Source organism: Pongo abelii, chromosome 5 (assembly GCF_028885655.2).
Source record: "Pongo abelii isolate AG06213 chromosome 5, NHGRI_mPonAbe1-v2.0_pri, whole genome shotgun sequence".
NCBI classification, from domain to species: Eukaryota; Metazoa; Chordata; class Mammalia; order Primates; family Hominidae; genus Pongo; species Pongo abelii.
In genome coordinates this window covers 21010910-21038161 of record NC_071990.2, presented here as the reverse complement: position 1 = coordinate 21038161, position 27252 = coordinate 21010910, and the positions used below count along the sequence as shown (strand labels likewise).

The 27252-nt window shown below is 38.2% G+C and overlaps 1 protein-coding gene and 1 long non-coding RNA gene across 6 annotated transcripts in view; one reads left to right on the top strand and one right to left on the bottom strand.

The window, feature by feature from the left end:
• Positions 1 to 12258, top strand: part of LOC129059897 (uncharacterized) — a 59227-nt gene extending 46969 nt beyond the window's left edge. Inside the window, exon 4 of the long non-coding RNA XR_008526066.2 lies at positions 12098 to 12258. This is a non-coding gene — a long non-coding RNA (uncharacterized LOC129059897). The remainder of the gene's footprint in view (positions 1 to 12097) is intronic.
• CDKAL1 (CDK5 regulatory subunit associated protein 1 like 1) overlaps positions 1 to 27252 on the bottom strand; it is a 715037-nt gene that overhangs the window by 213677 nt on the left and 474108 nt on the right. For all 5 annotated transcript variants that reach the window (XM_054557269.2, XM_024248919.2, XM_054557271.1 and 2 more), the window contains one exon: positions 19203 to 19348. In XM_054557269.2, the coding sequence (XP_054413244.1) occupies positions 19203 to 19348 (146 nt within the window). The remainder of the gene's footprint in view (positions 1 to 19202; positions 19349 to 27252) is intronic.

Genomic DNA, 27252 nt, shown 5'->3' with positions numbered 1-27252 from the left:
ACACCACTAATATTTGTGTTATATAGCCTCAAGTCTATTTTTTAATGCAAGACAAAATTCCTCTACGAAGTCTAATTCTATACACAGCACCTGACACAGCAGTAGAAACAATGCCATACAGGATCTTAATTAGAAAAAAAAGTGATACATTTGCAGTGTTGTAACAAATGGGCAAGTGTAGAAACGACTTCTCTTAAAAAATAAGACAGCAAGAAAGAGAGAAAAGGAGTAACTCAAGGCGAGGACAAACTAAATCAGCTAGCTTAAAAAACAAAAAAACCAGCACTACCTAACAACAAATGAGGAGGTGCCAGTCCCGGTGGCTCATGCCTATAATCCCAGCACTTTGGGAGGCCAAGGCGGGCAGATTAATTGAGGTCAGCAGTTTGAGACCAGCCTGGCCAATGTGGTAAAACCTCATCTCTACTAAAAATATAAAAATTAGCCAGGCATGGTGGCAGGTGCTTATAATCCCAGCTATTTGGGAGGTTGGGGCAGGAGAATTGCTTGAACGTGGGAGGTAGAGGTTGCAGTGAGACGTATCTCACCATTACATTCCAGCCTGGGCGACAGAGCGAGACTCTGTCTCTAAATAATTAAATAAATAACAAATGAGGAGTATTGACAGATGACAAAACAAAGGAGGGTAAAACAAGGTGGGCCATGTATATCCTCCCTTTTACCACGAGAAAAAAACTCCTACTTTAGAGCATATAACTTCATTTAAATAGCCTGTGAGGAAGTGGAGAACAAAAAGAGTCACAACCTACCTTGACACAGAAAAACACTACAACAAAAAAATCATAAACGTAATGACAGAAAACAGAAAACGAATAATAACATAAAAACTTGTGTTATTCAATTTTAGGCCAATAAAGGTTTGTTCTGATCTAAAATAGTTAATTTTATCAACAGTACCCAATGTCATAATATTTGCAACAGGGTAGGTAGGCAATGCTTCAATTTTATATCTCATTATAATTTCCATTACTCAGGCAGAAGCTTATTCCAAACTTAAAGGAATTTCATTTTAATAAGAATACTGTCCAATAAGGTGACATGAAATAAATAGACATCAGTGAAAATAGCAACATATATACATTTGTACTTTAAAAATCAACTTCGGTATTAGCACTCTGTTTTAGGTAAATTAGCACCCAATTAGTTCATTTTCACAGGAGCTCCTGCACAAAAACCAGAAATAAGACCCTCTCTATAAGCATACCAGAGTGGACCAAACAAAGCCTGACTGCATACATTTGACAAAATTATTACATTTATTTTCCGGGGCTTGATATTATTTCTGGAAAAATAACCTTGGACTCTATTGTTAGGTATTAAATAAGAAGTGCTATGAGTCCACACCTCTGGTAAGAGGTGACTATTTCAGCAATTTGTTTTGAGGAAGGTGTAAATTCACACTGCCCTTTCTGCTGGTACACCAAATACTGCAATGGTTTACCCCAGGGAGACTGTACAGAGAATGCAGAGCCTCCTGATTGACCCCTGCTGGCAATCAATTTATGGCCTCAAGCATAGAGGTTGATAGCCCTTGCAATTCTATATTAGTTTTTGTAACACTTGATATTATTTTTATTCATATAAATGTCAAATTCCTATTGGTAACATGACCTAAAAGTGTTGGTAACCTCAGCTAACACCCTTTAAAACATCTCAGAAATGGAGGAATTAAATTAAATTTTATATATTTTAATGCATAAGAAATTAAATTAAACCCAAGAAAGAAAATTAAGAACAATTCTTATTGCTAAACATGGGATACAATGCTGTGTAAAGGTTAATCATTTAAGAAATATATAATAGCTTGGAAGAACAAGCCATTTTATAATAATAATAACAATGAAATCACTGCCATTTAGTGTATGGAGTCAGCCGTAAAGAATTAGACAATCCAGAGCTAGGAAGGCAATACATATTTCGAGTCTATTTACTACAGAATATAGTTATTTTGCCTTAAACTATATCGTGCACATAGGTGTGAAACTTCCAGTAGCAGGCTGTATGTACTGAACCAAACCCTAGAGATAGTTATCTTCTTCACCCATTCCCCAAATACTGCTACAATTAGGTGATGATGAGGTTGTAAAGACTTAGAAGAGGTGGCTGTTCTGGGTAACAGGATGTTTGCTTCCCTTGACCCAGAACTAGTATTCTGCCCAACCCAGCACAGCCTTTGCTGTACCTTCCTGAGGGGTTCTATTTGCTTCTACTACAAGATTCTGAAGTCTCCACATCATACAAACATAAATTAGTTGCTTATAACGCCAACAAAAGAAACCCTTCATTCAACAAAGATTTAATGGGTTTGTTTCAGGCACTGAAAACATACACACAAAAATACTCCTTATGTTATATGGGGGAGTCTGTAGGAGAGGACATATGCATGCAGTCAAATAGAGCAATGTGGTATGTGCCATAATGGAGAGATAATCTATAAGGAGATCGTCTATGTAAAATACTTTGCATAATTCCTGGCATGTAGAAGAAATCAGTGAGTGGTAATGGTATAACTGCTGTTACTGTTCCTTATACGGTAGGCAATGGGGAGGTATGAAAGAATTTTGATCAAAGAAATACAAGGTTTCTATTTTAGAAAGAAAATTTCTGGCAATAAAGTGAAGGGTGGATTGGAAGGAGTGAGGCTAGAGTTATGAAAGAGATTTGGGAGACAACACAATTCAAGAGAATGTCCCACCTATACTTACTCAAAGAGGCAGTGATGGTGAGCATGAAGAAGTTACACATGAGTCATTTAGAAGACACATTGAGGGGACCTGGTGCCAGAGTAGATTGGGTGGGAGAAGGTAAGAAGGAAGTCCAAAAAAAGTTTCTGATGTGGTTGTTTGGATGTGTGCCTGAGGAACACTGAAGTAAGATGGATGGATGGATGGATGGATGGATGGATGGATGGATAGATGGACGAATGGATGGACGGATGGATGGATGGATGGATGGATGGACGGATGGATGGATGGATGGATGAATGGAAGGTGTGGGGACAGAATTGATTGACTGAAATGAATTGATTCAAGGAGGAGGGGGTGGCCAACATAAGAAAGTGAAAAAATACGGATGAAAGTCTGCCTGCCAGAGTCCACAATTAGAAATTTAACAAGAGCAGATACAATAAAACAGAGTAAGCAGAAACCAGATTACAGAGGATCAAGGAGTTGATGAAAGGCAGGGAAGGTGGAGACAGCAAGCGGTGTGGGGAGGTAGGTCACTCTTCAGACGGGTGGGCAATGAGGAAGAGTGAAGTGCAGTAGGTAAAAAGCACCAGCTCTGGAACTAGGCAACCTGGGTTCCAGTTCTTCTACCTAACTTCAAGCTCTCTGTGCTTCACTTTCCTTACGTAAAAAAGGTAGACATCAAGGAGGTTCATTAGGATCCTGTTTCACAGAATTGTTGTAAAAATCAAATGAGGTCACATATATATATATATATACGACTCATACATTTTAAGTGTTCAATAAATATTAGTAATTATAGAATTATTTGAAGGCAGCGAACTTATTAATGTGGGGTATTATACTATAAAAGTTAAGATGGAACCTGATTATTTCATAAGTAGAAAAACACTCTCCAAAAACTGAATTGTATCATGATTCTTTTTTTTTTTTTTTTTTTTGAGTCAGTCTCGCTCTGTCACCCAGGCTGAAGTACAGTGGCACAATCTCAGCTCACTGCAGACTCCAGCTCCCAGGTCCAAGTGATTCTCATGCCTCAGCCTCCTGAGTAGCTGGGATTATAGGCGCACACCATGGGATTACACGTGCGCACCATCACACCCGGCTAATTTTTGTATTTTTAGTAGAGATGCGGTTTCGTCACGTTGGCCAGACTGGTCTCGAACTCCTGACCTCAAGTGATCCACCTGCCTCGGCATCTCAAAGTGCTGCAAGGATTACAGGTGTGAGCCACTGCACCCGGCTATCACGATTCTTGAAAGTACAAATTATTTAAAAGGGAAAAAAGAAAGAAACCCAATTAGCAGAATTGTTGATAAGAGTCAAAACAAACTGGACAATGGAATAATTTTTTTCAAGAAAAAAACTCAAAACAAATAATGTATTTTCCCAATGTACAATTAAAAGATTGAATCACAGTAAATTAAGAGAAAGTACAAGAAAAAGAATCACTGTTGGATAGTTGAATTAAAATAGTATTTTCTATATGAAAGTCGATGCTTGGTCTTATTTACATGGTCAGACTAAAAGCAATTTGCTCTAAATAATAATTGAGGAAAAATAAATCTGTTTACTTCTTTAAAGGCTACTAACAAAAAAACACTGATTTCATTGATCAAAATTGACTAAAGCAGATCACATAAGTAACCTCATACAAATTAGAGGGAACACTGGGTTGAAAACAAAGAAAATAGAAAAATTTGATTTTCTCCTCTCCATCTCTTTTGTTCTTAATTCCGGCAGCAGGCTAACTCCAATGTACTGGACACCTGTACTGGACACCTGGGATTGTTAATAGAAGCACTGGGAGAAAGATATGCCCTAGATGGTATAGAATCGCAAAAGGGACTCACCATGAGGCTGAGGCAATTGCTGCGTACATATTACAATAAGGAAATCTAGAATGTGAAAAAACTGAAATAACACCAATTCCTGTTTGATATCAGAAAAAAACCTCTAGCAGTTAAATTTCTTTAAGTCTTGCATCAAACGAAATTTTCTGATAGTCACTCAACACAGCTGATAATCTTCAAAATATTGTTTAATTTGTGAGATTAAAATAGGAGATATGCATTTTTTAAAAATGAAAACTTTGTTACCATATGAAAACAAAAACCAAATATTGAGCCACGTGCAAAATTCGGTATTGACACTCAAGAGAACATAATTAGATACTTAGAGATAAGATAAAAAAAATTCAATTCTTTGTAGGGGAAGTTATTACCCCACAACATAAGAACTTTTTTTTTTTTTTTTTTTTTTTTTTAAATGAGACGGAGGCTCATTCTGTCGCCCAGGCTGGAGTGCAGTGGCGTGATCTCAGCTCATTGCAAGCTCCGCCTCCCAGGTTCACACCATTCTCTTGCCTCAGCCTCCCGAGTAGCTGGGACTACAGGCACCCACTGCCACGCCTGGTTAATTTTTTCGTTTGTTTGTTTGCATTTTTAGTAGAGATGGGGTTCACCATGTTGGCCAGGATGGTCTCGATCTCCTGACCTCGTGATCCACCTGCCTCTGCCTCCCAAAGTGCTGGGATTACAGGTGTGAGCCACCACACCCGGCCCGAGAACTTTTTAGACGTACCTATTGTGGTAGAGATTTTCAGAGGCCCCTTTATATCCATTCCTTTCATCTCCCATATAAATGGATTTTGAGCTAGATACATGGATGTCCAGAAGAAATGTGTTATTTTCTAGTTTTCCTTGCAGCTAGGGAAAGTTATGTTCTAATCAATGAGATATAAGTGGAAGTGTCATGTACAATTTCCAAGACAGTAACCTTCAAGGCAGGGTGGGGCACACACTTCTTTAACTCTTTCTCCTTCTTCCTGGCTGGAATGCAGACATGGTGGTTGAATTTTCAGCAGTCATCATGGACCATGAGACAGAGGACAGCTGAGCAACAGGACAGAATCCTGAGTCATTGATGCTGTGGACTGTCCACCAGCACAAGATTGCTACATCTTATGCATCTTAAGCTTTTCTTTTCTTTTTTAATGTGAGAAAGTGGTATCTATCTATCTTGTTTGAGACACTGTTTTATGTTTTTGGTCACTGACAGCCCAAACCAATCCAATGAAAGTGGGATACTATATGTGACAGAACCTAAAAATGTGATACTCGTTTGTCACATTTTGGGCAGCAAGGACTCATATTGCAGGCTGGAAAACTAATTAATGTTATGTTAGCAAGATATCTGGTGACATTGTCCCCCGCTGAACCTTGGAAGACAGTCCAAATGTTAATTTAGTCTATAGCTATAGAGATATTACAAAAAATTCAGAATGTTGAATATAGCTGGCTCCTTCGTACTGCTCTTAGTAACAACGAACTCAGGGCTAGCTGGTTGCAAGCTCAGTAAGAAAGCAGCTTTGCTGAAATGATAAATTACTTGAGGTGACAGATACTTCATTTACTCTGTGATTACTATGCAGTGTATGCCTAAAGTATCTCATGCACCCATAAATATATACATTTACTATGTACCCATATAAATTTACTTAAAAGTAAAAAATTTAAAAAAAGAAATAAGATGGACTTATACCTGAAAAGAAGAAAGAAAGGAAGGAGAGAGGAAACAGCTTTGCTAAGAAAACCACTCTCCTTGTGAATTAGAATTAAATTTGACTGAGGGTCCTATGATTTTGATGTTTGCAGGTCTGAAAAAGCCAAGCATAGCAATTACAAGCATTGGCTACAGTATCATAGCCACCTCAGAAGATTAGTGCCCCATCATACATGAGCTGAGTTTCTTGGCAGAGACGGGATTAAGAGTGCTTCAGATGACCTCAAAGGAGTCATCAGTGAGTTCAGAGTAGAGAAGAAGGACAGAGGCCAGTAAATAAAAGACAGAGTCTTTAGGTTCAAAACTACGTCCAGTTAAGACCTTTGCCTATAGTTGTTCATGGAACTGACAAGAAACAGACTAGAAGGCTACTAAGTTTGTGAGGGACTTAGACTGCCAAAAATGCAGGATGGTCTGCACAGCCCGCTACCGTACAACCCCTAACGCAATTGCCAGGGTTCATGCTCGTACGAGAAGGAGGTATTAGAACCCACTCAGAAGAGCATTCACCCTAATGCCACCTCAAATATGGGCACAGAAGACAGGAGCAACAGAGGACAAAGGACTAAGGCATATCCCTCACAGAGGAAAGCCAGGGGCCATCAGATGGGGTACTAAAGACCATCCTTCAGTGCTTGCACAGAAAGGCTCCAGGATTTCCACCAAGCAAGGTTTAATAATCCCTATTGAAAACTCATGTGTTTCTTATTCTTCCATTTTTCAAATGGGAGCTTTAAATATTTTCTTATTTCCATTCTATTTTATATTGGGAATGTTAGGTTGCTTTTTAGCTTATATCCATCAGCCCATGGAAAGCCACACCTGGACTTCCTGAAAAGGACAGAGCATCATCCAGAGATCATGTACTTACAAGAAGACAGGGTAACTAGATGGGACTGGGGCTCTCTTAAGAGTAAGTTCTGTATGTTGCAATAAGAGTGGACAAATGGTGACTGTGGCAAAGACTGCTAATTGCTCCCCACTATTTCATCTCCCCTTCTTTCCAAGAGACTCTTTAAAGGGGGACAAAAAAACTCAAACTAAACACTAAATTTTCTTAGCCTCTCTTGCAGGTAAGTGTGGCCATATGACTAAGTTCTGACAATTTGACATAATCAAAAGTGACGGGTATGACTTTCAGGAAGTATTAAGAGGGAAGAAACACGCACTCTTGTTTGCCCCTTGCCTTCCTACTGTTTGGAATGCAGATATGATGGCTGGCGATTAAGCAGCCATCTTTGACCGTGAGATGAAAGTTCAATCCTACATCTCTGACATGCTGGAGCCTTACAGAATTCCACCATCTGGCTCTGGACTTCATTTACATGACTGAGAAATAAACTTTTATTTTTTTATGCCATATTTTTTCTGTCGCTTACAGGTGAATCAAACTACAACTTTTATATACATAAATATATATGCATGCAAACGTGTGCATGTGTGTATGTAACCTAGTTAAAACCTTTCTCTATACTGGTAGATCTAATGATATCACGGATAAAATGAAACCTATAAAGTATAATTGTGTGAAGAAAGGGGATTGATTTTCATGGAAGACCTATAAATTCAGTATTTCTTTCTCATCCATAAAAAGCCTGTAATAAACATTTATGTCCCTTGCATACTGGATTTAACACTGGGGTTTTACCATACTTACCAAACATTCTGGCTTATAAACATCTACCTAATATTAACCACAACTTAAGAATATCCGTCCCTAAAAGACAGTTACCAAGTTTTACTAATCTCTTAATATTCTATACCTAACAAGTGCCGGACACACGGTCTATAACCAATAAATACTAGCAGAATAAATGCAAAATTTAGTCTCTTTTGAAATTAATGTTAATTCACAGGGACATTTTGATCTTATTTCCAGAATTCAAATTGGTCAGATCTTTTTTTTTTTTTTTTTTGAGACAGAGTCTCGCTCTATCACCCAGGCTGGAGTGCAGTGGCGCGATCTCAGCTCACTGCCAGCTCCGCCTCCCGGGTTCACGCCATTCTCCTGCCTCAGCCTCCCGAGTAGCTGGGACTACAGGCGCCCGCCACTGCGCCTGGCTAATTTTTTTGTCTATTTTTTAGTAGAGATGGGGTTTCACCGTGTTAGCCAGGATGCTCTCAATCCCCTGACCTTGCGATCCACCCGCCTCGGCCTCCCAAAGTGCTGGGATTACAGGAGGGAGCCACCGCGCCTGGCTTTTTTTTTTTTTTTTTTTTTTTTGAGATGGAGACTCATTCTGTCGCGCAGGCTGGAGTGCAGTGGTGCGATCTCAGCTCACTGCAAGCTCCACCTCCCGGGTTCACGCCATTCTCCTGCCTCAGCCTCCCAAGTAGCTGGAACTACAGGTGCCCGCCACCATGCCCGGCTAATTTTTTGTATTTTTAGTAGAGAGAGGGTTCACCGTGTTAGCCAGGATGGTCTTGATCTCCAGACCTCGTGATCTGCCCGCCTCAGCCTCCCAAAGTGCTGGGATTACAGGCGTGAACCATCGCGCCCAGCCCTGGTCAGATCTTAATAATCTGAGATTCAGCCTTTTAAAAAAATTATGGGTTACATTACCCAGTCTTCTTTTTCTCATTTTTTCTGAGGACTTAATTAGGGCACCTTTTCGATATTGCTGCAAAGTCGAGTAGAACATTCAAAAGTACACATACTGTATATGCTCCCTTGATTTCTTCCTGATTTTCAGTAGGAATATAAGGTCCTCGAGTAGCCCATTCACATAATGAGGGCTCAGTGAACGTGAGAATGATAAGGAGGAGTACAAGGAGGCAACAGTGACCCATCATTGACTCTTTCTCCTTGTGCCTGCAGCAAGTGATGAAATGGATCTGTGGTTAGGAATACAGGGTGCTTATGGGCAGGAGTTTAAGCTAGAGTTTTAATATACTTGGCTTTAAGAAAGAAAGATAAGTAGGAGGAAGACATGAGGGCTTAAAGTTTTTGAAATGTAGTTTAGAATGGATAACAGCTTCACAACATGTTAACAACCACCGGCATTAGCATTTCATTTTAAAACACGTACACATACTTCATTAAGAAACTCTGCAGTTTTATAATTAAAGATGTTATTACAGATAAAACACTCATTACTTTTATTTGTAGTTTTTCTCCTCATGGTCAAACATAGCTTCATTTTCTAAAAATTTTACATAAAAAATTGATACATAATACTATGCATATTTATGGAAGGTATATGTGGTATTTTGATATATGAACACAATGCATAATGATCGAATTAGAGTATTTAGGATATCTGTTCCTCAAAATGTATCATTTCCTGTGTTGGGAACATTTCAAATCTCCTCTTCTAGCTATTTGGAAATATACAATAAATTGTTGTTAATTATAGTCGCTCTACTGTGCTACCGAACACTAGAACTTATTCCTTCTGTCTAGCTATATGTTTGTACCCCTTAAACAATCTCTCTTCATCACCACCTACCTCCCTTTCCACTCTCTGGTAAGCATCATTCTATGTTCCATCTCCACGAGATCAACTTTTTTAGCTCCTGCATATGAGTGAGAACACGCCGTATTTGTCTTTCTGTGCCTGGTTTATTTCAGTTAACATAATGACCTTCAGTTCCATCCATGTTGCCACCATGACAAAATTTCACTCTTTTTATGGTTGAATAGTATTCTGGTGTGTGCTATATCTTTATCCATTCATCTGACGATGGACATTTAGGCTGATTCCTTATCTTGGGTATTGTGCACAGTTTATCTGCAATAAACATGGGGGAACAGGTATCTCTTTGATACTGATTTCCTTTCCTTTGGATAAACAGCTAGTAGTGGGACTGCTGTAGCGTACAGTCATTCTGTTTTAACAAACACAGCTTCTTTATTGATCCCCTCACCCAGTGACTGCATGGAGAGTGAAGGTGAAAAGGAGGAGATATTGAGTATAGAATATTGTATTAAATGTCCAGAAGATGGCATGTATAATATAACATTTTCTATTTAATAGTTTAGTACAATTTTTAATTGGAAAATTATCATCCCTATTGTTTCCAAAAACTATCCTACTTGGAAATTATAATAGCAATGAATGAAGTTTGGAGATCCACAAGCTAAAGCTTGAATCTGAAATCTGGCAATTATTAGCACTGTGACTTCAGGCAAGTTATTTAACTTCTATGTACCTAAATTTCTTCACCCTAAAATGGGGATAAGATTTTGTATGTAATATGTGCCATTGTGAGAATTAAATGAGTTAATTCATGTAAACCACTTAGTACCATGTAAACTACACTGATTTCAACATATTATAGGCTCAATAAATATTGCCTAATAATTATTGTTGGCTATTAGCCAGCAGAGGTCCACAGAACACAGAATCTCTAAGAAGGCAAAGTATTATGTGCTATTAAAGGGAATGTATCACTTTTTCCGCAAAGAGAAGAGGATTTTCTTGTCTATGAAAAGAGAACTTTAATTAAAACAGACCAGGAAATACTGCTCTAAGCCTTACTCTTATTAGTTTCAGAGTTAAGTGCCATTCATTCAACAGACACATATTATCCCTGCTTCTTACTCTTGAGTCCCTTCCTGCCATGTATACGGTGCAGAGTTGTGGGGGTGTCAATGAGGACAAACCGAGCACTGTGCAAGGAACTGGGGATGCTGCAGTCAAAAAAGGACCATGAAGATTTCTAACTTTAGACGTTAGTACAACTCAATAGCTTTTGAATACTCATGATATTTGGAAAAGAAAGCAATCTAACAATATCTTTTGTTTTTTCATATTCTCCAGAGCCCCCAGCCCAGTGCTTGCTTGTAAGAGGCAACTCTCAATAATACTTGGCCCTTATTCCCTTCCTTTTCCTAAAACCGTATTGTCTCTTGGCTTCCGTGGTATTATTTCCTCCTGGGTCTCCACCTCCACGGGCCTGACCCTGACTTTTTAACCTGCCACAGAATCCTTTTTCCTTTCCCATTATTACTGAAATATTGGTGTTTCCTAGACTTCTGTTCTTACCCTTCCATTTTTCCTTTTGGATGATCTCATTACCTATAACTTCATCTATTACTCAAATGCTGATTACTCCCAAGCATTTATCTCTAGACCCTCATCTTTCTTTTTGGCTCCTGACCCATATTTTCTACAGCCTAAGGGGGGCTCTATCCTAGATTTTCCAGATAGTCACTTCAAATTCAGCATGTCTAACATCAAACTCATCTTTCCTATCTAAACTCCTCCTTCTCATTTCCCTATCTGGGTTAACTACATCATTTTCTACTATGCCTTACTTAAGATACCAAGGAGCTACTTTTGACACCCATGCATGCCTTCCTCATCTTCTCTTCTAAGTGTACATTGTAAATTTCTTCTCCTCAATATTTGCTGAATCCACTTTATTGTCTCCAATGCTAGAGGAAAATGCCTTAGATTAGACCAACAGTACAACACTATGGGTAAGAGTACTGGCTGGGTAATCACCTGTCCTGGATTCTTTCAAGGTTCTATCACTAACTGCATGACTTTGGGCAAATTACTTAACATGTTTGGGCCTTGAGGATTAAACAACCTAAGACATACAATGCTTTAACAGTAGTGCTTGGCACAAAAGTAAACACCCAAAAATATTAGATAATTGTTTTATTATGATTATCATGTTAAGTATTATTGGTATTCTTACCATTGCATTTATTACTAGTCTGGACACATAATCGATAAAAATACAAATCATTTAATTAATATATGCTATTGGAACTGGTAAAAAGAACCACAGTAGAAACTGAGGGTACATAGTTCCAGTATGCATTAATTCACTGTGGGCTTTTTTTTTTTTTTTTTTTTTTTTTTTTGAGACAGGGTCTTGCTCTGCTGCCCAGGCTGGAATGCAGTGGTGTGATCTCGGCTCATGGTAGCCTCTGCCTCCCAGGCTCAACCTCAGCCTCCCAAGTAGCTGGGACTACAGGCAAGTGCCTCCCAGGACCCTCCCACCTCAGCCTCCCAAGTAGCTGGGACTACAGGTGAGTGCCACCACACCTGGCTAATTTTTTGTATTTTTTGTAGAGATGGGGTTTTGCTATGTTCTCCAGGCTGTTCTTGAACTCCTGGACTCAAGCGATCTGTCTGCCTCAGCCTCTGAAAGTACTGGGATTACAGGCATGAGCCACCATGCCTGGCCTCAACAAATCTTTCCAACAGTTCTGAACCCTGACATTTGCTTTATAAAATGCAAATTAAAAATACTAACCCTATGTACTTTGCTAAATTTTTGTAACATAATGAGTTAATATGCAAGCTCTGTGGAATATGAAAGCACTCTGTCAAAAAAGAAAAATGCTATTATTCTACTACTTCACGTATACGTGATTTGACCTTTATGTTTATGATATACCACTGAGGCAGGAAAAATGCACAAGAGATTAAGAGAAGATGATTTCTGAAAGGAATAACATAATCATATTGTAAAGGAAGGATATAAAGTGAATGAAGTTTAGGAAAAATGAGGTCCCTTTCTTGACCACGCTACAAGGAAATGGAAAGCAAGTCAACATAAAGTAACAGTTGCCTTCAAACCAGTGAATCAAATTTGGGGTAGTCCCAGAATCCTATGGTATTTAGCACATTGTGTCATAATCTATTTGGCATATAATCTTCTAAATATAACAACACACTGGAGAAGGAAAAAAAGTAAATATGTTTTTCTGCTAAATAACTGATCCAATAATATATATTTATTCACTAGAAAAGTTCTAAAAGTAGCAATGGAGAGAAGGGAAACGAACTTCACTACCTCAGAAAGAAATCCGGGAAAAGATAAAAACAGTGAACAAGACCTTAGTGCTACCCAAAATAACAACTTAGCTAAAGATACTAGAAATGATGACATAAAGCCAGAAAACATTTTTCAGGCAAGCATTTTGCCTAAAGTATTTTGGAGGTCGTTACTTAGTGAACAGAAACACATCTGGGAATGCATCTGGAAGAAAATATAATTATCTAATCCTTGCTGAATCATTCTTTTTTTTTCTTTTGCATTTCTTTTCTTCTCTTCTGACAAATATTCTACTTATGTTTCCAAGCCACTAGGACTAAAACTAGATGAATAAGGCAGAATAAAATACTAATTTGACATAACATAGCTTTTATCAGATTGTGTTCCAATAAGCACACATGAATGACCAGGACTAATGGTAGGAAAGAAAAATTACTCAGGATGTTAATTATTTAACATCCTTTTTGCAGATAGACTGGAAAAGTAGGTCATAGGATGGGCTGGATGATACAAGTTAGCTCAATGACTCACTTACAGTCATCATCCTGCCGTAAAACCAAGTAATACTGGCTTGATGCCCTTGTGCCCCTTCGACTGAATGAGTATAGAGCGGAGAGGTCACAGAACGAAACTTCCTCTGCAAGTCTGCTCCTTCCCCTCTAGTTTGTTCTCTCCTCGCCCTGCAAAAGATTCCCCTTTACCCATGAGTGCTCATTGCTTATTAGCTGTGGTATTTCACTGGGCAATCTCTGGGTATAGTGAACTTAGGGGAATAATAATAAATATCACAGTGCTAAAATGGTTAATATTCTATAAGCAACAAGGGAAATTAACCCTGAAGTGCACAGCACATTAAGAAATGATAATAGCAAATTCTAAAATGAACGATATCTTGGGATTAAAAATCAACATGGAGATGCCACAGTAAGATGCAACCTAAAGTTAGATCCATGCAACTTGCAGGTAAAAACAAAACTGTTTATTAATTCATTCAAATTGTATTTACCAAGTGAGAAAGATAGAGATGTTAACTATTTAAGGTCTAGTTAACATAAACTAAAAAGCTACTGGACTTCTAACAAAATACTCTGTCTAAACAGTTAGGTCTTTTAATATATAAACTGTTTCATTTCCTAAATATCTATCCGTAGGATATTCTTACATGTTTCTTTCACATTTTAATGTGCGAACTTGAGGACTTAAAGATTCTTTTACTTAGCATTAAAACATATGCTTAAGAACTCCGCATGTTGTCATTTTTTGAATATATGTTAATGCATGGTTTATGTTGGGGAGTGACTATAAATTCACTGCTGCTCAAATGATAGAGGCCCAATTAAAGTCCTTGTCTAATGCCTCAAGGTCCTGGGAACCCTAATTATATCATCCACAACATAATGCAGTAAAAAAATCATTGAATTGGGAAGTAACTCTCTCAAAAACACATGAAAAAAGAAAAAAGAATCATTCATGTTTTATACTTTAAAAAACATCTCAGTAATAAGTTAAAAAGATAACAGAAACATCAGTTATGTGACAGTGAATGATAGTAAAATACATAAGATACATATTTTAAAGTATAAAAACAAATTTTTTTTTTGAAAGACAGGATCTCACTCTGTCACGCAGGCTGGAGTACAGCAGCATAATCATAGCTCATTGTAACTTCCAACTTCCAGGCTCAAGTGATCCTCCTGCCTCAGCCTCCCTAGTAGTTGAGACTACAGGTGCACACCAGCATGCTCAGCTAGTTTTTTTGTTTTTATTTTTTTGTAGAGATACGGTCTCACAGGCTGGTCTGGAACTCCTGGGCTCAAGTGATCCTCCTACCTCAGCCTCCTAAAGTGTTGGGATTACAGTTGTGAGCCACTGCACCCAGCCAAACACAGATTATTTCTAAAACCAGAATTGTACCGCTTGCTTTGTTCTATATGGTTTCTTCCCCTATCCCTACAAATCCCATTTTATACTTCAAAAAATCATCTTATCCATTTAGATAAAAACATCAAATTACTCAGTTAATGTTCAATTGGATTAATAAATCTGAATAGAATAATTTAAGTCATATGATTGCTCACAGCCAGCTGTTTTAAATTAGTGTATTAAGTCATTTAGACGCTATTCTTTGCAAAGGTTGCATGATTTAATAAATTCCCATATGCCTCAATATGTGCCAACACTGCTAGGTTATCTTGTATCCAGCTGCTGTTGTGACGATGGCTGCCAACTTTCAAACAACTGAAGAGAATAATGAACCAGCTTAGTTGGCTCATATGTAAACTTACATTGCTCCCAGCTAAAACATGGGCCATTTTCAACTGTAAAGAAAATTAATTAAAAAGATTTCACTTCCACTTTCACAGCTCTACCAACATCACAGAATTAGCAGTTCGAAAGCTTGCAGCTTCAGGTAAACTCCCAGAGTTTGGATTTCAATCTTAAATGCTGTAGGTTGTCTTAAAAAATGGATTTTTTAAGGAAACAGATCAGGAAATGCCTTGTCCATAACTCATAACACGAATATTTGAGAAGCCTCACACTGCTGGAGAAAAAAGAGAGACTTTTATTTGTTAAAGGCACATTACAAAAAAGGCTTCAAAGACTTCAGGGGAAATGAGAGATGTAAATGAAATGGGCCACCGTTTAGGAAGGATTTAAAAAGCAAACAGAAAAAGAAAGCACCAAACATACCACTTTAAGTCAGGATCATTTTATGAATGAGCGTTAGGCACAAATCAGGGCAACATGATAGTGTTAGGCCCTCCGAGAGTGAAAATACTGTGTTGAATTTTAATAAAGGCTGGACAAGACAATTTTGTGCTGGATCAGTTATCCAGACTAGTGGCTCTAAAGAAAGCCCTGAAACTTTGGTGTTTCCAAAATAAGCACTAATCTATTTGGCATAAAGCTATACTAGTTTTTATAGGGGAAAGTAGGTCAAACATAAGAACTATTTAAAATATTTCATTTATTTCTTTTTCTTTCTTTTTTTTTTTTGAGATGGAGTCTCACTCTGTTGCCCAGGCTCGAGTGCAGTGGCACGATCTCAGCTTACTGCAACTTCTGCCTCCCAAGTTCAAGTGATTCTCCTGCCTCAGCCTCCCGAGGAGCTGGGATTACAGGCATGTGCCACCATGCCTGGCTAATTTGTGTGTGTGTGTGTGTGTGTGTGTATATATAATATATATAATATAAATATATATATATATATATTTTTTTTTTTAGTAGAGATGGTTTCACCATGTTGGCCAGGCTGGTCTTGAACTCCTGACCTCAGGTGATCCACCCACCTTGGCCTCCCAAAGTGCTGGGATTACAGGTGTGAGCCACTGTGCCTAGTCTAAAATATTTCATCTATTTCTAAATGTCCATAATAGTTGGAAATTACTCACTAGGTAGATGGACTTCCCCAAGAGGATAGGAAAACTCTTTTTCGCTAAATGGCAAAGCTGATTATACTGTCCTCATGGGAGTAAGTCTATACTATTCTTCACAACAGATGGACTAGACAAAATACACAATTTTATGGTTCTGACGAACTGTTTAAAACTATGCAAGGATCACTTTTTTATTTTATTTTTTGAGATGGGTCTCACTCTGTCGCCCAGGCTGGAGTGCAGTGGCGTAATCTTGGCTCACTGCAACCTCCGCCTCCCAGGCTCAATCGGTTCTCCCACCTCAGCCTCCCAAGTAGTTGGGATCACGGGTGCGAGCCAACATGACCAGCTAATTTTTTGTATTTTTGATACAGACGGGGTTTCACCATGTTGCCCAAGCTGATCTTGAACTCCTGAGCTCAGGAGATCCATCCGCCTCAGCCTCCCAACGTACTAGGATTCCAGGCGTGAGCCACCGCACGGGGCCTAGGATCACTTTACTGGCAGTGATAATCTGATTTCTTTTTTTTTTTTTAAATAGGTTACCTGAAGTTTTCTCAGTCATCTGCTATACATAAGCAGGCATATCATATTGGCTGCCTACTACAGTTTTCCAATGTATCTTACTTATAATCTAAATGTGAAATTATATACCAGGGTTGCTTCTGCCCTTGCTGCATATACACAATACAGAGTTAATTTAAAAATCTCTCGGAGATGCTAACTGACTAGACTCACACTCTACAATCCAATTGACGCGTGGCACTTGAAACTGAAACTATATATGGGTGGGTATGGGATGGAGTGTGGTCTCCAGGCATCTCCAATATCTTCTCCAGGTGTGTCTAATATTTTCATTGCTAGAAATACTAGAGATCCCTGGGAAACATAGTTCGTTCTAGGATCCTCCAGTTGGTTGAATACTTCTAGAAAAACTACATAGATGCCTCACAATAACTCAGAATCCAAAGAAAGGACCCAGATCCAAAGAAATCCAAGAGACTATTTCCTAATACCTGACATGATCATCTTTTTACCTCTATATAGCTCATGGAGGCTATTGGAACTGTTCAAGATGGAACAGATTTAACAGACCTCCAGAACAACATAACTTGTTGTGAAATTGTTGCCCAGTTAAGTAGCCACAGTAATTCCTCCAACAACTGAGTCAGCCCTCAACCAAATAAAGATAAAAGAGAGGTGCTGATTCCTTAACCTCATATTTTAATCACACTAATGCAACAAACTATCTGGAAAGTGTTCTAGTCTATTCTGCACCCGGGATGCATGGGAAAATATTGTGTAACAAGTATCAAGTTTTTATTCGCTACTGCTGTAATAGGCAAAGAAGGAAGAAATTTCACAAGTGCAATTGACTTGAAATTTTGAAAATATTCCATTTACCAGTGCCAGAGTGCCCAAAAGAACTCTCTTACATGAGACAAATTTGCCTGCAATAATAGAAGAAAGGCAAGAAAGGGCTATAGGCCAACAGCAGATATTTAAACAAATAAAAATCTATATTCTTTAGCCTAACACAGTTCTGTTCAAGATTTGAAAGTATTAAAAAGGGTAGAGATGTATTTTCCATTTTCTACTTTGAAGGCTGTAGTACTTAACAAATACACCTTCTATGCACTGATTTGAATATTTGGACAATTAGCTGTATTTGTCTGAATGTACACTAAGTAGCTTTATTCTTGGTGGTTAGGATAATCAAGAATGCCTAGAGGTTAAAAAAAACTTAGAAAGATATGTAATGGAAAGGTACGGAAGAATAGAAAAAGGAAAAAAAAAAGAAAAAGATTTTAAACTGATCATATGCAGTTAGGATAAATGACTAATTAAAGGTGGAAAAAATAATTGCTTACGATTTGTATAAAGCAATCATATCCATGTAGTACTCTGACATAGTACAAAGGTACATAATTATAAACAAGACGATGGAAATAAAAAGTTGTATCTTAATTAAGAAAAACAACAAAAGAAAAGGCCATGGAAAAAATGTATGAAAAGTAGGAAGACCCAGGCCACAAATATGCCAAGACAAATGACATATCCCCAGAGGGGAGAACAGTGTTGTAGACTTGAGAAGGCTCTGTGTGACCTGGGCCAGCACTTCCATTTCCTGCCTGGCATAATCACAGAAGGCAGTCAATGTTTGGTGATGATGGGGAGCAAGGTTTTGAAGAACATAACTAAGGGCTGAAAGTATTTTCTGTGGAAACAAAATTATCATTCATGTCTGACATTGTGTAAATATGCCTTAATTTTGGTCAATAGCAATTTGAACTTTAAAAAGTAGAATCCTCAAACCTTCTTGTAAATCACAATTCTTTTAGCAAACTGCAGGGCTTCGTGTGTAAAAGCACAGACATTCCAGATACTCTTTAAAAAATGCTGTTTGGTAGAAAATTATCTATTTTGTAGTGACACAATTTGGCCTCTGTCCATGTCAAAACCAGCTCATAACTTCAAAAAGCCACATTAAAGGAGATTTACACAGAGCAAAGCTAAAGCAGTTTTCATCCACCAGGTCAGGTATAAAAATAATCACAATTCACATTACCTTAAAAAGACTGGCAATCTTACACAAATTAATGGTGTGTCATGTACAGATGGAAGGTGGATATGAACTGAGGAGAAAGAAAAAACCACATCAAAGGTGCCAAGGAGACTTAAAGGCTTTGAAAGCTTCGAAAGTCTCGCCTTCTCTCTTGTACCTTTAATTGTAAGGCTGCAATAAGTGCATTTTTGCCACAAGCTTTTGAAAGAAAAAAGAAATGGTTATTTTCTTAAGTACTAACAGACTTACTTCTCTTTCAGAAAATCCACTACTCTTTTGAAGTCAGCCACACAGTATTCTCTTTTCATTTCCATGAGTACGCTGTCGGAGGCAGACTGGACTGGTATGTGCAGAAAAGCGTAGACTCTGGGGTGATTAAGGATTTTCGCCATTTCCTTAAAAAAATGGAAGGAGAAAACACTAATCATTTTAACAAATTGTGGAATGGTTTTCCTCACATCAACACCACAAGCGCAAGCAAATAAACATACTAGCTGAAAACAGACCAATCATCAAGGCTCTTAAAGTGAACATCAGTTGGCAATATTCTACGATGAGATTTGGGAATTCAATATCACTTTCAGAGGATTCCACAGAACAATTATTTCCTCATGCTCTCTGTTTCTCTTAGGTGACAAAACAGAGATAAAGTCACATAATGCCTAAAGAGTAAAAAGATTTTTCAGGATTCCAAAACGAACACCATTTCTACTTCACTTCCAAGGCAGTTTTACATTCTGCCTTGTTACATTTGTGGGAAAAACATCAGTATTTAAGGCAAACACTTGAGATCCCATAATCCCCTATACTTGAATAGAAAAAGTTTCCAAATTTGGTTAACACATTTTTTAATACAAACATTATTGCCAAGACAAATGACATATTTGTACAAAAAAAATGAGGAAAAAAACTCTACAACTCACCTGTTTCTTTTCTTTCTTTTTTTTTTTTTTAATTTCAGTCACATATTTTTTGAGTATCTATTATGCAAAAGGCACATGACCAGACAGTGAGGCCAGCCACCTCACCACTGGGCACCTACTAACTTTCATACTTAAGATGCATAAAAAGAAGAGAAAGAAGAGATGAAGATTAAGAAGAACATATCTTGCCAAGTGAAAAAGAATACATTTAAAACATTAAAAACTCAGACAGTGTTCAAAAATTCCTCCAAGGATACAAAGGGGGCGAATGAGAAAGAGTGACAGAGGTGAAGTTATGTAATGTCACCATTCATATAAGCATTAGGTAAGATGACTAATGTGGCCCTTCTCCACTGCTGCATGCTGTCAGGTCATCGACTTGAAAGAGAGGGAGGAATGGAAAGAGAGAAAGAGAAAAAGAAAAAAGAAAAGAAAGAAAAAAAGAAAAAGAAAAGTGAAAAGAAAGAGACAGCAGGTGCATACGGCCTTTCAGAGTGAATAAAAATGTCATAAAGGGAGCGGCTCATTAACAACTTGCATGTGTCCAGTGATTCTTGGTTTTCAAAGTATTGCACTTCCACATCTGTTACCTCATTTCATCCTTCAAAAAATATTTTGAAGGATCTCATGGAATCAAAGAGCCAGCTAATTCTGTCCAGTTACCTCTCAGCTCTTCAAGAGTCAGTCATGCATATGGATCAACCATGCCCTGTGTTTCTCCATTTTCTTTTCATTGACTGTGAACATTAGCATTTTAGCCAAAGGGGAAGCCCAGAGATGAACTCAGATCAGTCACCTTCTTAGCAGCGGTTGTTTAAAATAATCCTTTCACTAAGATTATCAAATAAAATTACTCATAGATATCCTTTATCCACACTTTCTCTACCAGGAATTAATAGGTATATATACCTTACTAATTTTGTTACATATAGACTACTAAATTGGAATTCGAGTTGAAGAATTTCTTATTTAGTAGAAAAACAGCTGGATACACTTTCATGAAACTGTTATATTTCTGGGCTGGGTATTCAGTAAGCTTTTTTTTTTTTTTTTCTTTTTTTTTGAGATGGAATTTTGCTCTGTCACCCAGGCTGGAGTGCAGTGGCGCGATCTCAGCTCACTGCAACCTCCACCTCCCGGGTTCAAGTGATTCTCCTGCCTCAGCGTCCAAGTAGCTGGGATTACAGGCGTGTGCCACCACGCCCAGCTAATTTTTGTGGTTTTAGTAGAGACAGGGTTTCACCATGTTGGCCAGGTTGGTCTTAAACTCCCGACCTCAGGTGATCTGCCTGCCTCGGTCTCTCAAAGTGCTGGGATTACAGGCGTGAGCCACTGCGCCTGGCCTCAGCAGCCTCTTTGTAGCCATACTGCACGCTTAGAGCTGGGCAAGGCAGAGCCACACTCACATTACGCATCCTACAGTAAATATGCTGGCCTTATGCTAGAATACTCTGCCTTTCAGGTTCTTCACACTTGAACATCAAAATCCCCCCCAAATTTAAGAAACATAACTGTACAGAGATCTTTGTTTTCTAAAGTGGCAGCACTCACAGCTTTAGACATATCTATTGCGTTGAGAAATGACATCTTGACATGTAATACACTTTGTGAGATGAAACTTCACACTCAGGCTGTGTACCTTCTTCTCATCTATAAAATGGAGAGAAGGATAACATTCACCTCATAGGGCTACTGGGCTATTGTGGAAATAAATTAAGATAACCCAGTATATGCTAATAGAGTAAGCACTCCATATGTAAATCATCTAATTTTTTAATTTTTTTCTTTTGGTAAGTATTTTAAGTTCCCAGTATCACAATTTTATATGGATTACAGGGAACCTATCAATAAATAAAACAGCTTTCTGATAAGCTAGCTCCGGAACTAGCAAGTGAAGGAGAAATAACTGGTACTGATTTGCATGACATAAATTTGAAAGGGGTTTACCAGCAAACATGACCCCGGGCCAGAGAGGGTGGTGCAGCTTCTCTTGGAAACACTCAGGGTGGCCTCCTACTATAAACAGGATACTGTGCTAGATGAAACTTTGCCCTGCTACAGTATGCCAATTTACAAATTAAAATGTTAATAGCAAACAAGTAGGATAAACGTAGTGGTTTCCCCCTCCCCCCGCCACCCCCGTGGTTCTCAAAATAAACCTTCCCACTAGTAATTATCTTTAGCTTCATAGAACTACAGGTCTTGCAACTTTATACTGCTAGAACACAAAATAAAAATACACTTGCCCCTTAATTAAAGTCCATGTTTCTACCACTAAAAGAATCATGATTTAACACAGATTAATATCCACAAGGAGACAAAGTACGTATTTTTTGTTTCGCTTTCTCTTCCATTCCTCTTCTTGCCCAGCACTCTTAGTTTAGGACAACTAGTGTTCTCTTCACCTTTCAAAAACTTCTTCCTTTATGACTTCTCAGCAACCTGTTCCTGGTGTTACCAAAGTGTTTACTTAGCTCTTCCTGGCAATACAATAATGAATCTCCAGAACTGAAAGCTACAAGGCCAGGAATTATATTTCACTCTTCCCTCTGGATCTCTACAATAGCTTATACTGTACTAAGCACACCACTAAACATTTAAATACAGATACGGGTTATAACTACATCAACATACACGAAAAGAGGTGTAAACTGTAATTTCAATAGGAAGACAAACTTTCATTTAGTAATATTTCAGTTTGGCTCAACCAGATAAACATATATTCAAGTAGGTAAACAGGCATTTAATTAGCCTGCCTTAATTTCTGGAACAAATGAATAATTATATGTAAATCTATAGGTATATACATAAGTACAGGCATACATCATTTTATTGTGCTTCCCAAATATTGTGTTTCTTACAAATTAAAGGTCTGTGGCAACCCTGTGTCAAGCATGTGCATTGGCAAATTTTTTCAACAGCATGTGCTCACTTCGTAACTCTGTGTCACATTTTGGTAATTCTTGCAATATTTTAGACTTTTTAAATTATTACCGTATCTGCTGTGATGATCTGTGATCAGTGATCTTTGATGTTACTCTTGTAATTATTTTGGGGTGCCACAAACCCCACCCATATAAGATGGCAAATTTAATCAATAAATGTTGTGTGTTCTGACTGCTCTTCCAATTGGCTCTTCCCATCTTGGGCCTCCCTATCCTCTGAGATACAACAATATTGAAATTAGGCCAATTAATAACCTGACGAAGGCCTTTAAATATTCAAGTGGATGGAAAAGTCCCATGTTTCTCACTGTAAATCAAAAGCTAGAAGGCATTAACCTTAGTGGGGAAGGTATGTCAAAAGCTGAGACATGTTAAAAGCTAGGCCTCTTGCAACAGTCAGCCAAATTATGAATGCAAAGGAAAAGTTCTTGAAGGAAATCAAAAGTGCTACTCCAGTGAACTCAAGAATGATAAGAAAGTCAAACAGCTTTATTGCTGATATGGAGAAAGTTTCAGTCATCTGGATAGATGATCAAACCAGCCACAACATTCCCTTAAGCACAAACCTAATCCAGAGCAAGGCCCTAACTCTCTTCAATTCTATAAAGGCTGATTGAAGTGAGGAGACTGCAGAAGACGTTTGAAGCTAGAAGAGGTTGGTTCATGAGGTTTAAGGAACGTTGTTTCCATAACATGAAAGTGCAAAGTGAATAAGCAAGTGCTGAAGTAGAAGCTGTAGCAAATTATCCAGAAGACTTAGCTAAGATCACTGATGAAGATGGCTATGGCACACCGCAGATTTTCAATGTAGACAAAACAGCCATCTATCAAAAAGTGGTGGCATCTAGGACTTTCATAGCTAGAGAAGAGAAGTCAATACAAAAGGCTTTGAAGCATTGCTTCAAAGCTTCAGAGGGCAGAAAGACTGACTCTCTTGTTAGGGGATAATGCAACTGGTGATTGTAAGTTGAAACCAATTCTCATTTACCATTCTGAAAATTCTAGGGCCCTCAAGAATTATGATAAATTGACTCTGTCTGTACTCTATAAATGGAACACCAAAGCCTGGTGAGAGCACATGTGTTGACAGCATGGTTTACTGGATATTTTAAGCCCACTACTGAGACCTACTGCTCAGGAAAAAAAGATTCCTTTCAAAATATTACTGCTCATGGACAATGCACCTGGTCATCTAAGAGCTCTGATGGGGATGTACAAAGAGATTAATGTTGTTTTCATGCCTGCTAACACAACATCCATTCTGCAGTACATGGACCAAGGAGTAATTTCAACTTGCAAGTTCATTATATAAGAAATACATTTTTGTAAGGCTATAACTGCCATAGTGATTCCTCTGGTGGATCTAGGTAAAGTAAATTAAAAGCCTTCTGGAAAGGACTCGTCATTCCAGATGTTAAGAACATTCATGATTCATGGGAGGAGAACAAAATATCAATATAAATAGGAGTTTGGAAGACATTGATTTCAACCCTCATGGATAACTTTGAGGGGTTCAAGACTTCAATTGAGGAAGTAAGTGCAGATGTGGTGGAAACAGGAAAACAACTAGAATTACAAGTGGAGCCTGAAGATATGATGGAATGGCTGCAATCTCATCATCAAACTTGAACACATGATGAGTTGTTTCTTATGGATAAGCAAAGAAAGTGGTTTCGAGATGGAATGTATTCCTGTTGAAGACGCTGTGAAGATTGTTGAAATGACAACAAAGTATTTATGATAATATACAAATGTAGTTGATAAAGCAGAGTTTGACAGGGTTGACTCCAATTTTGAGAGAAGCTGCACTGCCACAGCTACTTTCTTAACCTTTAGCAATCACCACTCTGATGAGTCCATAGCCATCAACATCGTGGCAAGACCCATCACAAACAAAAAGATAATAACTCGCTGAAGGCTCATTTTTTAGCAATAAAGTATTTTAAAATTAAGGTATGTACATTTTTTATACATAATGCTCTTGTATACTTGCTAGACTATAATATAGTATAAACATAACTTTTACATACACTAGGAAACCAAAAAATTCATGTAACTTGCTTTATGGTGATATTTGCTATTTTGCAGAGGTCTGGAACCAAACCTGCAGTATCTCTGAGGTATGCCTGTAACAATGAAGACACTTTAAATAAAGGTAGCCCCATCATGGATTATATTTCTAAAGGTATGCTGAAGCTTTAGATTGAAATCACAATGCATTTTCTCTTTTATTTTATTTTATTTTTTCTTTTCATCTCGCTCTGTCACCCAGGCTGGAGTGCAGAGGCACAATCTGGGCTCACTGCAACCTCCACCTCCTGGGTTCAAGCAATTCTCTTGCCTCAGTCTCCTGAGTAGCTGGGATTACAGGTGCCTGCCACCATACCTGGCTAATTTTGGTATTTTTAGTAGAGACTGGGTTTCACCATATCGGCCAGGCTGGTCTCGAACTCCTGACCTCAGATGATCCCCCTGCCTTGGACTCCCAAAGTGCTGGGATTTTAGGCGTGAGCTACTGCTCCCAGCCCACAATGCATTTTCTTATGAAAGTAATTTACAAGTGAAGGGAAGGGTCTCAGGTTTACCAAGGGAAAAAGAAGCACTTGGTTCAAATTGTGGCTGATGAAAGAAGGACAGTCATGAGCAGCTCGGTGCTCTGAGCTGGGTGAGTCTGAGCTGAAGGGCAGATTTGGTGGGCATGTATGTGCTCACATGGGAGGGGGAGCAGCTGAGGAGTTCTGGTAGCAGCGAGCATGGAAAAAGTATGTGTTTTAATATTGGGTCATTTATAATGGAAGGGCTGATGTATCAAGGCTGCTTAAAATATAGATATTATCCATTTTACAGGCAGGAACTGCAGAATGGCTAACCAGATTAAAAAACAGTGTTCCTATCTGGTACTATTCCATGGAATCCTCATCTTACAAAGTGATAATCATCTCAATGTTTGCTATTTTTCTCTGAACTTAAAATATAAAGAAAAAAATAAATTCAATAAAAAAGAAAACAGTTAATTTTAAAAAGTTCTATGTATGGATACATTTTTAAAGAACTGCTAAATTTCATTTTTATTGTCCTATAGTCATCAAATTCATCATTACCTTCTACCTAGTTTTGAATATATGTACTATTGGCTTAACAAAATCACTCAGTATGTGCTCACCTCAGCAGCAGATATACTAAAATTGGAACGACACTAGCATGGCCCCTGTGCAGTCACTCAGTATGTGAAGAATATGTTGACGCTTGCATTGAGATGCGTTTACATCCACACTGATAGTGATCAAACAGAAAGCCCTCTCAGATGACAGCTATGAAGTACATGCATGTTCAGGATGCTAAACTTTACACCGCTCTGTTGTTTTCAGCTCATTTAAGTTATATGCTAAAGAAAAAAAATCTTCAAAAAAAGATAAACTATCCCATTCCCTTTAAATGTTTTTAAAATAGCTTGAGATATAATTCATATACCATACAATGTATCCATTCAAAATATACAATTAACATTTTTTAGTATATTCACGGGATTGTAAAACCATTACCACAATCTAATTTTAGAACATTTTCCTTCCCCCAAAACAAACCCTTGTACCCATTAGCAGCCACTCCTATTTTCCCTCATTTCATGAACCCTTCTCCTAGCTCTAAAACAACCACTAGTCTACTTCCTAACTCTACAGATTTGCCTATTCTGGATATTTTATATAAACAGATTCATGTAATATGTGACTTGTTTCGTGACTGGCTTCTTTCACTTATTGGTTTCAAGGGTTAACCATATTGTAACATCTAAGGATTTATTTCTTTTCTTTTTTTTTTTAATTTGAGACAGAGTCTCATTCTGTTGCCCAGGCCGGAGTGCAAAAGTGCAATCACGGCTCACTGCAGCCCGACCTCCTTGCCTCAAGTGATCCTCCCACCTCAGCCTCTTGAGTAGCTGGGATGACAAGCACATGCCACCACGCCAGGCTAATTTTTACATTTTTTCTAGAGACGGGGTCTCGCTATGTTGCCCGGGCTCGCTGATCTTGAACTCCTGCACTCAAGTGATCCTCCTACCTCAGCTTCCCAAAGTGCTGGTATTACAGGTATCAGCAACCATGCCCACCATGCCTAGCCTTATTTCAATTAAATAATAAAACATGGGAATTTAGAATTTATTAAATATATCATTTCATGCAAAACTATTTCAGATGTTCTGAATTATATTAGCTTGACTAAGGTGGTAAAGCAAGTTTCACCCATATTTTCTGGCTCTAACACAAACATTGTAATGGCATAGCCTTGCTAGAGATTAGCTGGTACATATAAGATCTTATTAGAAAAATTATAACAGAGACAAAAAATGGGAGAAAAGTGGGCTGGATGAAGTGGCTCACACCAGTAATCCCAACACTTTGGGAGGCTGAGGCACATCACTTGAGGTCAGGA